At 35.8% G+C, this 13,466-nt stretch overlaps 1 protein-coding gene across 31 annotated transcripts in view; it reads left to right on the top strand.

The window, feature by feature from the left end:
• The window catches only part of ERC2 (ELKS/RAB6-interacting/CAST family member 2), a 522,744-nt gene that overhangs the window by 128,313 nt on the left and 380,965 nt on the right, over positions 1–13,466 (top strand). For all 31 annotated transcript variants that reach the window (XR_013955471.1, XR_013955472.1, XR_013955473.1 and 28 more), the window contains 2 exons: positions 1,472–1,627; positions 7,708–7,875. Coding sequence is in view for 25 of the 31 variants with exons in the window: in XM_080605891.1 (XP_080462017.1) it covers positions 1,472–1,627; positions 7,708–7,875 (324 nt within the window). In the remaining 6 variants the exon portion in view is untranslated. The remainder of the gene's footprint in view (positions 1–1,471; positions 1,628–7,707; positions 7,876–13,466) is intronic.

Below are 13,466 nucleotides of genomic sequence, written 5' to 3'. Positions count from 1 at the left end.
CTCGAGCACCTCCATGTCCTTCTTGTAGCGAGGAGCCCAAAACTGAACACAGTACTCGAGGTGCGGCCTCACCAGAGCCGAGTACAGGGGGACAATCACCTCCCTAGACCTGCTGGCCACACTGCTTCTTATACAAGCCAGGATGCTGTTGGCTTTCTTGGCCACCTGAGCACACTGCTGGCTCATATTCAGCTGCCTATCAACCAGTATTCCCAGGTCCTTCTCTGCCAGGCAGCTTTCCAACCACTCATCTCCCAGCCTGTAGTGCTGCTTGGGGTTGTTACGCCCCAGATGCAGGACCCGGCACTTGGCCTTGTTGAACTTCATGCAGTTGACCTCGGCCCATCGGTCCAGCCTATCCAGATCCTCCTGCAGAGCCTTCCTTCCCTCGAGCAGATCAACACACGCACCTAACTTGGTGTCATCTGCAAACTTACTGAGGGTGCACTCGATCCCCTCATCCAGGTCATCAATAAAGATATTAAAGAGGACTGGCCCCAGCACTGAGATCTGGGGGGCTCCACTAGTAACCGGCCTCCAACTGGATTTGGCTCCATTCACCACAACTCTTTGGGCCTGACCATCCAGCCAGTTTTTAACCCAACAAAGTGTACGCCAGTCCAAGCCACGAGCAGCCAGGTTCTTGAGGAGAATGTTGTGGGAAATGGTGTCAAAAGCCTTACTGAAGTCAAGGTAGATCACATCCACAGCCTTCCCCTCATCCACCAAGCGCGTCACTTGGTCATAGAAGGAGATCAGGTTTGTCAAGCAGGACCTGCCTTTCATAAACCCATGCTGACTGGGCCTGATCGCCTGGTTGCCCTGCAAGTGCCGCGTGATGACACTCAAGATAATCTGCTCCATGAGCTTCCCTGGCACTGAGGTCAAACTAACAGGCCTGTAGTTCCCCGGGTCTACCCTCCGGCCCTTCTTGTAGATGGGCGTCACGTTTGCTAGCCACCAGTTGACTGGGACCTCCCCTGATAGCCAGGACTGCTGATAAATGATGGAAAGCGGCTTGGCCAGCTCCTCCGCCAGTTCGCTCAGTACCCTCGGGTGGATCCCATCGGGCCCCATCGACTTGCGTACATCCAAGTGCTGTAGCAGGTCGCCAAACATTTCCTCGTGGATAGTGAGGGCCACATCTTCTTCCCCATCCCTTCTCCCTTCATTCCTAACCATGTAGGAACATAGGGAGGATTTTGACCAGAAAATGTCCTCTATATATAATGCAATAGAACATAGCATTGCATTTTTTTTTTCTACTGGTTAAAGAGATCTAAAATCTGTGTTTCTTTAAACCAATATTGATAGAATTACTCTTGGTTTATGATGGTGTATGTGCAATCTGTATTTTTACTATCTATTTTTGCTGTCTTATTATTTGATGTTTCTGCAGGTACAGAAACATTTTTATGCCTTAATATACAAGTTTCATATAATTTTCAATACTCTTTTTTATATAATTTAGGATACAAAAATAGCTTCACTTGAGCGCAATATAAGAGATCTTGAAGATGAAATACAGATGTTAAAGACAAATGGAGTTCTGAATACAGAAGACCGAGAAGAAGAAATAAAACAAATAGAAGTTTACAAGAGTCACTCAAAGTTCATGAAAAATAAGGTAAGGTCTATTAATATCTTAACGGTGTTTAAATAAGGTGAACAAAAGTTTTAACTAGACCCTTTTCAACAGAAGCAGCTCTCTGCATATCTTTCACTGGTAAACCTCTGCTATGTGGTACTCACTAGCTATAGAGGAGTGAAGCATTTTGGTTAAATAAGAATTCATTTATATTTTGACTTCAGAGAGGTAAGAAAGTGCATATTCCAAAACTGCTGTGGAGACAACTGCAATCCTTAGTCTTTATACCATGTGCCCTTTTCTCTTTCTTTTGTTTGGTGTTCTAATGTTGAATGAATTATCTTATCATTTTGACTTGCAACATTTTGGCACAGTTTTAGTTGTGCTTTTTTTTTTTTTTCCTTATTTTCATAGTAGTTTTACAGTAAGGGCTGCTGATGCCAAATTTTAAGTTTTTAGCATTTTAATGACTTGCAATTTAATGACTTTGTTCCTACAGTGTCCTCTTCATTTCAAATCATTATACATAGATAACTGAGTTGCCCACAAGCAGATAATAAATGTGTAGTAGTGGAACACATTTTCTTGGTATCAGGCTTGCTAAGTAGAACTCCTTCTTCATTATTTTAAAATTCATCACAAGTAAATCTTGATGCCTAAATTGTTGTTCTGGCTGGACTTTTTTACCTCCTTTAATTTCAACCTGCTTGATGGCTTTCTAGGTAAAGATGAGTTCTCTCCAAATAGTCTTTTCTTGTGAGTTCTAATACTACATTTCTAATATTTTTTTGAAATTACCTTAAAATTCTAGTAAATATATACATTACATTTTTGTAATGGTTTATCCCCAGCTACTCACCTTGCACATTTTGTTCACGAAATGATAAAATAATAAGTTTAGGTACTTGTTTAAAATATAAAATAAAAAATATAGAGACGGAAGCTGATGCTACCATTCTCATTTAAAATTCAGGTTTTGGAAATAACAAATTTTTTAACTTATAAGATAAACTAAGATGGGGAGAAAAAAGCAGCAACAGCATGAAGTGGAAAACCAGCTATCTCATTTTTTGCAGTGATATTAAAATGTGACCATAATGGAAGAATAAAATCTGGGCAAAACCCTTTAGTAGTCAAGATTATTAATGAATCTCACACTTAAGTCTTTCCATCCTAGTTATTTGTTTTGGTTCTTTTGTTTTGTATAATATTTAGGCTTTTTTTTTTTTTTGTATGTGAAATTCTAGGGACTTGAAATGGATTGATCCATTTTTTTTCTGAAATGTATACTTGCTGCTCTGAAAAAATGGAGAAGGAGCTGGTGTTACCTCTCTAGTGGCCACATAAGCAAATGAGGAGGAGATAAGTGGCTTGAAGTGCAGTTCTCTGCCTACCACTTTCTCTCAACATTAATGATACTCAGCAATATTGCAGTTAAAGTACAAAGTTTGCAATATCAGGTAGATAAATAGCATTGCCAACCTTTTAGAGTTGGGCAAGCTAGCATTCTGGGAAGGTGTGCAGCTTGTCTATGGTCAGAGAATGAAAGAGACAGCACTTTCTAGAGAATTTGACTTCTCTGATTTTCATAGGTTTTTATTGTGTGTGTAGTAGATCCTTCTTATCTTCTTGACAAGATACTTGCTCTTAAGTGGTATTGTTGTCAAGAAAATTGTTTTGCCCATTTAAACATGGTTAAATTTTAAGCAATCCAGTTATAGTAATTTACAACAAAACTAATACCCTAAAGCAAATCTATTGCTTAAAAATATTGCATAAAGGCTAATATTTTGTTAACTGTATTCTAAGGTCTTTGAGAGGAAGAGGTTTGTTGTATTTCTGTGATACAGAAAGCAGATGAATGAGAAGACTATTAAACATGCCATTGTTTTTTTGCAATACTTCTGATCTTTGATAAATGTCACGTTCTGATGAAATGTTGTCTGTTTTCTTTCACCAGTCCTTTCTTTCTGCTTAAAATTAAGATTTGTAGCAGAAGATATTATTTTTATCATTCATCTCAGAACATTTCAAGGTGGAAAAATATTTATGTAGCTGTCAGCAAACTGGCCTTACTGTACTTGATCTGTTGAACCAGAGATTGTTGATAAATTCTGATACTTAAGTCCTGATTGATGGCAAAGAATAGAACAAAACTCTTCTCACCGTTAACAAACTTAGGTGCTATAAAGCTTTTGATACTTCACGTTTATTCTTGAAATATATGTGTTCTTGATTTAAGTAAAAGGGAAGGCATTAAATGGAGGCCAACTTAGAACATTATTTATTGCACATGCATGCAGAGAATGTTGGAAAGAGTTCCTTTTAATTTTTAATAATATTCACTGCTTACAATCTTATAGGCTTTAATTTTGACTTGCTGTGAAATGGAAAATTATAGAAATGAGAAAACTTTATGGTATCTCTCGTTGGTCTCTATTTGAAAGGACAAAATTGTTATTGCTCACGTGATACGGAAGTTGTCAAAACAAGTCTTAAATTTTTCATGACTCAGAGATATGAAACTTCAGATATCCTTAATAAGAACTTGAAGAAAGCATGTGGAATGATATGCATTTAAAAAAAATTAACTTCTGCTTTGCAATGCTTCCTCCCCCTTTGTTCTTTGGTTAGCAGCCAGATACTTGAAAGAATACTGCTGCGTTTTACAGGTGAGAGTTTTCACTCTAGAATTCAAGTAGTTCTTTTGAGTATTAGAGGCCTCATGTTATCTACAAGAATGAGTATGAAAACCTAGTGATTGTTCAGTATCACTTCAGCAAATTAGAGTTAAGTTGAATTTTAAGAATTGATTAAGCTGAAGTGCACTATAACAATGCTCTCTGTAATTAACATCCATGAGTAACAGCTCTTTACACTATTTGAAGGAAGCATGCAAATTCTAGGTGATCCTGTAAAAGAAATATACAAGAAAAAACAGCATTTCTTGTGGATAGGTCTGGATATGTTATAAAACCTTTCAAAAAAAAAAAAAAAAGCTTGCACAGCATAGACTGTAGAACCTACAGTTAGACTTTTAGTCTACTCTGTGCAGCAAATTCACTTGCATTGCTGTTCTTCCTTCACTTAATTTCTTCACTTGAAAAACCAGTTATCACTTGTCCTATAAGACTAAATTATTATGATTGATAAATCAGCGTAGTTTCATTTAATGGAATTATTGAATTAAAGGTTTAGCCCATTAATTTTAACTTATGCAATATTCAGGGAAAAAGTTCAGATTTTATTTTTTATTTTTGCATGTGTTTTCTTTCTCCCTGTAATGTCAGGTAAGATTTTTGGTATGTAAAAATAATAATGTAAGGAAAATCATAATGGTTTTCTCAGAATGCTAGTATACGAGGAACTGAAATTAAAGGAAGTGATAATCATTGAGAAGAAAGACAAAGGAACTGGGGTTTCAGCTAAGGTGATGAAACAAGATCATTTTGGGCAATATTGAAAAAAAAAAAGTGGTGACAGGCAAATTACACGCATGAAATGGGAAGGTCATAATCAGGGGACAGACAGAGTTCTATGAATGCTATAGCACTTAGACTTTTACATTATTTTCATTGTAGTCTTAATAAAGTACGAAAATGTTCTTGCTTTTTTTTTTTTGTACTCAGGTCACAAGGTTGTGACTCTTGGTCTTCTGCACCACTTAAGATATAGCAAAGTGAAAATGTATGCACATCTGCTTGAGACAAAATTATTTCAGGCCCTGTTGCATTTTTTTACACACTAATAGCTTATGCAGAACTATAGAAAGCAAATATACCCAGGAGTAAAAATTTCTCCTTAAAAGTAATGTGGTTTCTTGTTATGCCTTTGTTATTTTTGATACTTTATTTTTTTAAATTGAAGTTTCATTACATTTTCATCCTTATACTTTATTTTAATAAAACACCAGCCAAAAGCATAATTATTGAACAGATTTTCTTTTTTGAGAGCTATAACACATTTTTAAACTTCTGGCAATTTGTAGGTACTGTAGTCAGAACTAAGGAACAGATTCTGTTTCTGAAACACAAAGAAAATACCTGCAATGAAAATCAACCTTCTTTTGTGTGTGTGTGTGTGTGTGTGTGTGTGTGGAGTGGAGGAGGGGGTGGGATGTTGGTTCTTCCTCAGAGTGTGGGTTGTGTCATGGAAAAAAGTGAAAAGAGTTTTAAGGAGAGATTAAGTGTCTGCGATGTTCACATGGGTCTCATATAAAGCATGGGATGTAATTCAGATTGGCTGCAGATCTACTTTTTGTCTTTATATATCGTAGACAGATTTTCCCATTGTTCATTTCATATACATTTCTGTCTCAGTTTCCATACTTGCTTACATGTTCTGGCAACGGATGGAATAAGGTGGTTTGCTTTCAAGAGAAATTCTTCTCTAGCAGTTTCTTAACGGCACTTTTTACATTTTCTTTACATCTGTTTTTTTTTTTTTTGTATGCTCCTTTTCTTATTTTGATATTTTCAGATTGTGAAGGTGATTGCTTATAGTGCTAGTATAGATTCTTGATTTTATATGGTAGCTCAGGGGTGGCTGGCCAAATATGTTAACCAGGTAGGCAGACATACTGAGACTTACAGAGAGAAATAAGGAATAAATGTATTGTTTTGCACATCGTTGAAAGAAATAATTTATTGAATTTTTAAGGAAACGCAACGTAGAAAAATGCAACGTAGAACAAACTAGAAATAGTTTGATTAGCAGAAGATATTTCTGGTGACTCTGCCATACAGTATGGAATCTGTGACATATTTTAGTATGTGGATATTTAGGATGTGGTTAAGTAGGATCAACCTGTGGATATACATAATTACGTATGAATATATATATCCATTCTTTTTTTCATGGAGACTTTTGATTAACCTTCTGTCTAGCCCTTCTAGACTTCTTGCATCTCAATGTCTGTTGGGATGGAATTGAAGTAAGAGAATAGAAAAAGCTGTTCTAGGATTTCTTTGGTCATTTCAGAACTGAAACTTGAATTTTAAAGAAAGTTGTCTAGGCCTTACAGTCATCAAGAAAACTTTCCAAGTAAATGTGGTTTCTCTGAATTATGCAGATGCACTGAGGAGTTTTAGTTCAAATAATCCTCATGAGATGACACATCTGAACTCTTCTGGTGACCAGTGTTATTTCACAGAACTTTAAAAAGAATAGTTATGTGTCACGTAATTCACAATCCTTTAGCATTGCTCTGTATATTGTCCAGTGCTTTGCTTAGATTTGATTTTCTGAATCCACCACACTTTCACATTCTGTAGCCACCCTTTCAAATCAGCATTGTAGAAAGGGAAGAATAATCACAATTCCATGTCATTTACTGATGAACCTCCTGCAGAATTCAGAAGCTCCTTCTTAGTGAATGGATTTCTGCTATTTCCCCTAGGGATACGCTTTTAAAAATATCATAGACCTTTCACTCTGGAACTTTTTTTCGAACATTTTCCCCAGACCTCTCTTAAGCTAATCTCTTTTGCTTGACTTTCCTAGTGCCTGAGAATTCCATGTGAACTGCCAGAGAGTAAAAAAAAAAAGGAGGTGGGGATAGTGGGACAGCAACAAATTTGCGAGAAAAGTAAGGCTAAAGTTCCATTTCCCTGCTTTCCGCTCCTTACTAAGATGCCTGCTTTTCCTCATAGGGCTCCTAAAATCCTTGATTCACTTGGACCAATGATAACTTAAGTCACAAGAATCACACAGTTGGAAGGAATAGGCTATTGGATTCACTTTATACTTTTATGAAAACTTTTTTTCCTATGCATATTTTCTGTCCTGCCAGACTTGCCTCACACAGGATAAATTCCTTTGAACTTAAGTGAAGTCTATGGTGAATTTATAGGCCAAATCATCATGTTTAAGCTTTAAGAGTTTTCTTTTTTAACTTTGACAAGAGCAGGACAATCATTCTTAAGACAGGTTCCTTGAAAATACATTAAACTCACTGGAAGTTTTGACTGTTAAAAGTTCACATCTTAATTCTCTTCCAGAATTTACAGGAGGTGTCTGAGTTGTATTATATTCTGGTCATTCTCACCTTTCAGGTTTCAGGTGCAACTATGAATTGAAAATGAAATTAATGATCTAAACTTTTATTTTTCCCATTACAGATTGACCAACTGAAACAAGAACTCTCAAAAAAAGAATCGGAACTTCTTGCCTTACAAACTAAGCTTGAAACCCTTAGCAATCAGAATTCAGATTGCAAGCAACACATTGAAGTGCTTAAAGAGTCACTTACTGCCAAAGAACAGAGAGCTGCAATACTTCAGACAGAGGTATGGTATCTTCTAATCATAAAATGCAATATAAATGTTTAGTTAATTACGTGTGTCAAGCTGATGATATGTTTATTGCAAGCCTATGTAGAGGACAATTTGTTTAAGAATAGTGAAATAATTTTAAATCCTTTAAATGTCAGTCTATTTGATATATATTTTTTGGTAGCACACCAGATCTCATTCTACAATTTATTTTAATAGTACCTATGAGTGCATTTTAAGAGCGTAGTTTTGTCTAATTCTCTTTGTCTTCAATGTGAGGGTGGAGGAAGGTGGGCTGAGCCCTAATGACTTGATTGTTGTGATTTCATTCCCTTTTTTTTTTTAGTTTACTGAGTTTTGCTTGCTCTGCATGATACTTTTCTACAGTGTATTTCTACTGTGAAGGGTGAAGCTACTGATGTATTTTGAAGGGGTCTGTACAAGGGTGCCTGATACTAATCTGTGGTCCTTTCTAATGCAATTTAATTTCTAATTTATTTAAAAACTGTGAATTTAGTCTTTAAACCAGGCCAGTGTGTTAGTTTGCTATCTATCCACAAAATCAGATCATAAAAGTATGTGTAATGGAATATGAGATTGAGATGGTTGTTACACTTAATGGAATGCGTAAATCCACAAATCCAGGGTTAAGAAGGTTGTCAATTTCCTGCAGTGTTTTTTTGTTTTTTGTTTTTTTTTTTTTAAGGAAAAAAACCACCAACCAACCAAATAAAACCTTCATAGGCTTGGAGCACACCATACTATTTAGATTGCTTTTTGTTATTGCTTTTTCACTTTATTTTTAGTGTGTGTATCCTTTTCAAGAAACACAAATATCTGTGAAATAAAGTGCGAATATTTTCTATTCAGAGAATTGTATTATTTCAGGTAAATGGGAGTCTTACAGGATGTTTCAGATTTCTGGCTAACAAAGCTTTAGGAGAAAAAAGGAGTTAGCTTAAGCTCATCACTCTCATGGAAGCAGGAAATAAATACTTCTGAGATTCTCATTATCCTTGTGTACTGTGTCTTACTGTCTGTCTGTACATTTGGAAGATACAGGTGAAATCGTGGGATTTCCAACTTCTGTTTAAAAGGCCAGACAGCATACATCTATATATGCGCATATATGTGTATAAAACATTAAAGTAAGCGTAATGAGAACAATGGTAAAAATGCTAGCAACACTGGCAGATTTCAGTCTAGCTTTTGAGTACTAGAGATTGCATATTTTAAATCTTCAGCTGTGCAAATCTGTTTTGCAGGGTTTGTAGTACCTGTCATGCTGCTGACGATAGTGATAAATTCCAGTGGCTCTCCACTAGTTTGATTTCCTAATTCTTTATCAGACAAATATTATTATCCAAGACAGTACAATCTCAGTGCTGGCAGATGGACAGTGGTAAAAAGAGCTCAATATACAATGCTTTCAATGATGGGTTGCTGGGATTGTGTAGTTCTAGTGGAGAACCAGTTGGCTTCTGACATGTATCCATGCTCTATTTCCTGTTTCCTGCATAAGAAGGCAGTTTAGCTTCAACATTTTACATAAAGCAATTGAACTTAAAATGATCCGTAATTGCCTGTTGGTGTGCAGGAGATAATTGTTTGTATTGGGCTTGCTTATTGTTAATCTTTTGGTGAAACTAAGTGAAAAAGTAATGTTAGAATGATTAGAAAAATAGCTTGATACAAGGAATACTATATAATGGCAGAGAGTGAACTCCATTAGTTTTGTCTAATATGTTACTTATGATATAAATGATTATGATGTTTTATACAAATAGTATGAGATTGTTCCAGGTTTTAAGGAAAAAAAATGTGTCAGGGTATAGGATATGAAAGATAGTAGTATAGTTTCCAGTCAGTGTAAGGTATAAGGTCCTGGTTATGATTATTTTCTTTAATTAACCTTTATTTCTGTATAATCCAAATAATTCTGATGACAAGCCTTGTTTTACTTCAGAATTAAATAACACTATAAACTGTGTGGTCACTGGAGATAGGATAGGCTTAAAAACAAAGCAAGCCAAAAATCTCATAAATGTCCTCACAGTACATCTCAGTTCTAGACAGTTAAGGCTGTCTCAGTATTGACTTGTAAATCAGTTGAGCCTGAACTTCTGTGACTGAATCATGAGAAATTTTTTGTATTTCATATGTTTTCTTGTTAGAATTTAGTAATTACAGTACCTCATAGATTGATGAAACTGAAACACTGCAAACTATTTTATATACCCCGTAGAGGTCTAGGTGTTTTCTGTCTTCTGCTTTGTGAGTAGGTTTTACTAATGATTTTATCAGCCAACAGTTTTTTGAGGTTCTTTTCTCTTTTTAAGACTTGTAAAAGAAAATTGGGGAAAGTTGCTTGATAACGTCCACCTCTTATGGGAAGTAATTTTAGTTAAAATTTGCTGAAATCATGTTCATGTAAAAGGGGATTTTGGCAGAGGTGTCAAACACATTAACGTAACTTTTTTTTTTTTTTCCTGTGAGATGACATGAAAATGAAGACCTTTCAATAATGGGTTAATAGCAGACTTCATTTTGGGATATGATGCATTTCAAGATGCATTAGAAGAAACATATAACTTGAATTGGAACTTGTTTTATATGTGTACAGGTGTAGCCCTTATTTGAAATGATTTACCAAATAATTTGAATCTAATTGCAGATTTAAAATGGGAAATAACTTCACTTGCCTCAAAACTTCTTCTCTTTATTTTTGGAAAGATAGCATTACAGTGTGTGCTCTCATGTGCAGCCTTTACCTATGAGGCAGACTTTAAATGACCTGTATTAAACTTTAAGTTATGTCAGCAATTTACCTGATTTGACACACTTCAATGATGTTTATACTTTGGGCAATAGTAATTGCATCTCATTTTTTATCCATTTAAGTTGCACTGAATGTTTTATTACTTTTATGTACTTTGCTGGATATGTATTGAGTCTCAAATCTCTTGAAAACGTTCTTTATTTTAAATTATACTGGTAGAAATAAGGCACACTCATACCCATGGGTTTCTCAAGACATGACTTCCCAAGAAAGAATAGCACCTTTGTTTATTATTTTAAGGCCTCAGAGTTGGTGTAGGCATGTCGCAAGCTGCAGAGCTTTTCAGCTAGAAGTTTAAACAGGTAGCTAAAAGTGAAGAGGGGTTTCTGGAATTAAGTAATGCTGGGACTTGCAAAAGATACGTGATTAGCCTGAATTTCACCTCTTTGAATAGATTGAATTAGGTAGTGTTGTAAGAATGGACTTTGAATAAAGAGTGCACAGTAGTATAATCCTTCATTTAATTCATCTAACTAGCCGTTTAATATGAACTGCTTATTTAACCTAGTTAGGAATCTAATTTGAACTAGTTATTCAAACACTTGTGAATAAATCTCCCTAAAAGTGTCAGTCTCTCTCCTTTGACTGTAGGAAGAGCCTGGAGAAATACAGTAATTTTTACTTGCACCTTCGGCGAAAACAAAAAAAGTGCAAACCCTTTCCCATATGAAATGCTCGCAGTAAAAATGGCAGAAAGGGCTGAGGTGAATATATGAAAAATATAAATGGATTTGAACACGTGTCTGTGGGATATTACAAGAGGCAGTTGAAAAATGGCAAGGCAGAATTTATGCAAGACTAGGCACAGACACATAAAACATTCCCACTTAAGATGGCTGCACAGGGGAAGAATGTGGTGAAACCTTTAGACTGGGAATTCTCAGCTTGAGTTTAATCTCTCCGATTAAGTAAAAAGTCTCCAACAATATGCAACAATAAAGATTTTTATAAGGTTTGACGGTAGAGAAGGAGGTGGTTAATTGTGGAAACAGTAGTACGGGAAGTGAATGATTCAGTAACTTCAGAAGTCTTCAAATCACAACTGCTTGCCTTCCTAGTAGACTTCCTTTAAATAAATACAAGTTATTTGGTGTATTTTTTATTGCTTAATGATTTATGCAATAGAAATTGCATAAGGATGAAAGGTTCTGGTATAAATTACATAGAAGGCGAGGGGGAAGGTGTCTTTATTTATTTATTTATTTATTTATTTATTTATTTATTCTTTGAAATCTATGAACTAGAGAAAGGGCCAACTGTTAGTATCTACCTACTCTGAATTTGAAGTAGTAGTATGAAGGAATCAACAGCTCCTTAAAACTGCTTGTCTTATTTCTTGGAACAGTCTTACAGTAGCCTTCAGCCAGCTGTAAGAAATAGGCTCAGATAACCAAACAGAGGATTTGTTATAAATTGCTGTATAACTATGTAAGAATGTTATTTTCTTTCTCTGACAATCATTAAAAACAAATGAGAAATCTGTGTTCAAGTAATTCCATAGATTAGAAAATAAAGATTCTTTAAGGTTGATGTGTATATTGTAACGATGTATTAATTGCATATTTTGAAGATGCTCAGGGTTTCGGCACATTCCTTACCATCCCTCCTTGTCCTTAGGGAGTTTTTCTGGTTAAAAGTGATTGCCAGAATGTCTCTTCCTCACAAACTATTACTTTACAACTTCCAGACTGGTTATGTGGTTTATTGGAGAGAGATTCTGTTAAACTGTGGGCATCGTATAGACACGTGCTGGAGCCCTGAGCAGCACAAAAGCTGGACAGCAGCCTGAATTTGTAGATGGCTGCATCTGCTCCTGTAGCCAAAGTACCTGTTTATCACCATATAGATGAAAAGAGAAAGAACACATCTTTAACATAAACTTAAGAAGGCACCTCACTAAAAATTATTTCATAGGGCCATAGCCCATTCACTGGATGCCCAAACTTTGAGGCACAGTGTTAGCTAAGAGACGGTTGAAAACAGGCTCTTTGAGCTGCTTGCACTTTTTCTTATTTGGGGTGGAAATTCCTACTTTCTTCCCTTATTTCTTTTGCCTACTTACTTGCCTTTCATATCTTTTGACTGGTCGGTGGGCCAACATCTTGCAATAAAAATTAAATATTTTTTTTTCCATTGTGCATTTCAGTTAGCAAATTCATGCCTTCAGACTGCATTTTCCTGTTACTGAGATGTTTTGTGAAATATATGAAAATGAATAATTTTATCATGAGAGACAGAAATGATCTAGAATTACAACTCTGAGAGCATCCTGTGCAAACTAAATGTGATGCAGCAAGACAGGAAATTTCAGAATGGTGTAGATCTAGTAAAACTTTTCCAAACTCCCTTTATACCTACTGTTAGTTTTATGGTGAGTCTTTTTGGTAACCGTTTCACAACAATCAACTTCATATAACTCAACAGTGTGTTTTCTTCAGTACTTATAAATATCCTATCTTTCAAAAGGAGCTTCTACATTTCCACATATCATTCGGCTGTGTGTGAGTAGATGAGGAATAAAAATACTATTCTACCATCTGAGCACTCTCTGAGACCCGGTTTTGAAGCTGAGTAAACTAGTACCTAGAATGTTTTATGGTGGTAACCCGGCACTGACTCCAGGCATAGCAGGTTTAGCTCTCTGCAATGTAGAATTAGGAAAAGATGGTGTCTGCTTAGAGCAACTGAATCTTGTGTCTCTAGTTGTCAGGTCTTACTTATCTGAAGGAAGGACAATGGGTTCTAGCAGCAGATGAGGCAGCAATGC

This window comes from Anser brachyrhynchus, assembly GCF_964034855.1.
Source record: "Anser brachyrhynchus genome assembly, chromosome: 10".
Taxonomy (NCBI): Eukaryota; Metazoa; Chordata; class Aves; order Anseriformes; family Anatidae; genus Anser; species Anser brachyrhynchus.
This window is presented reverse-complemented; position numbering and strand designations above follow the sequence as displayed.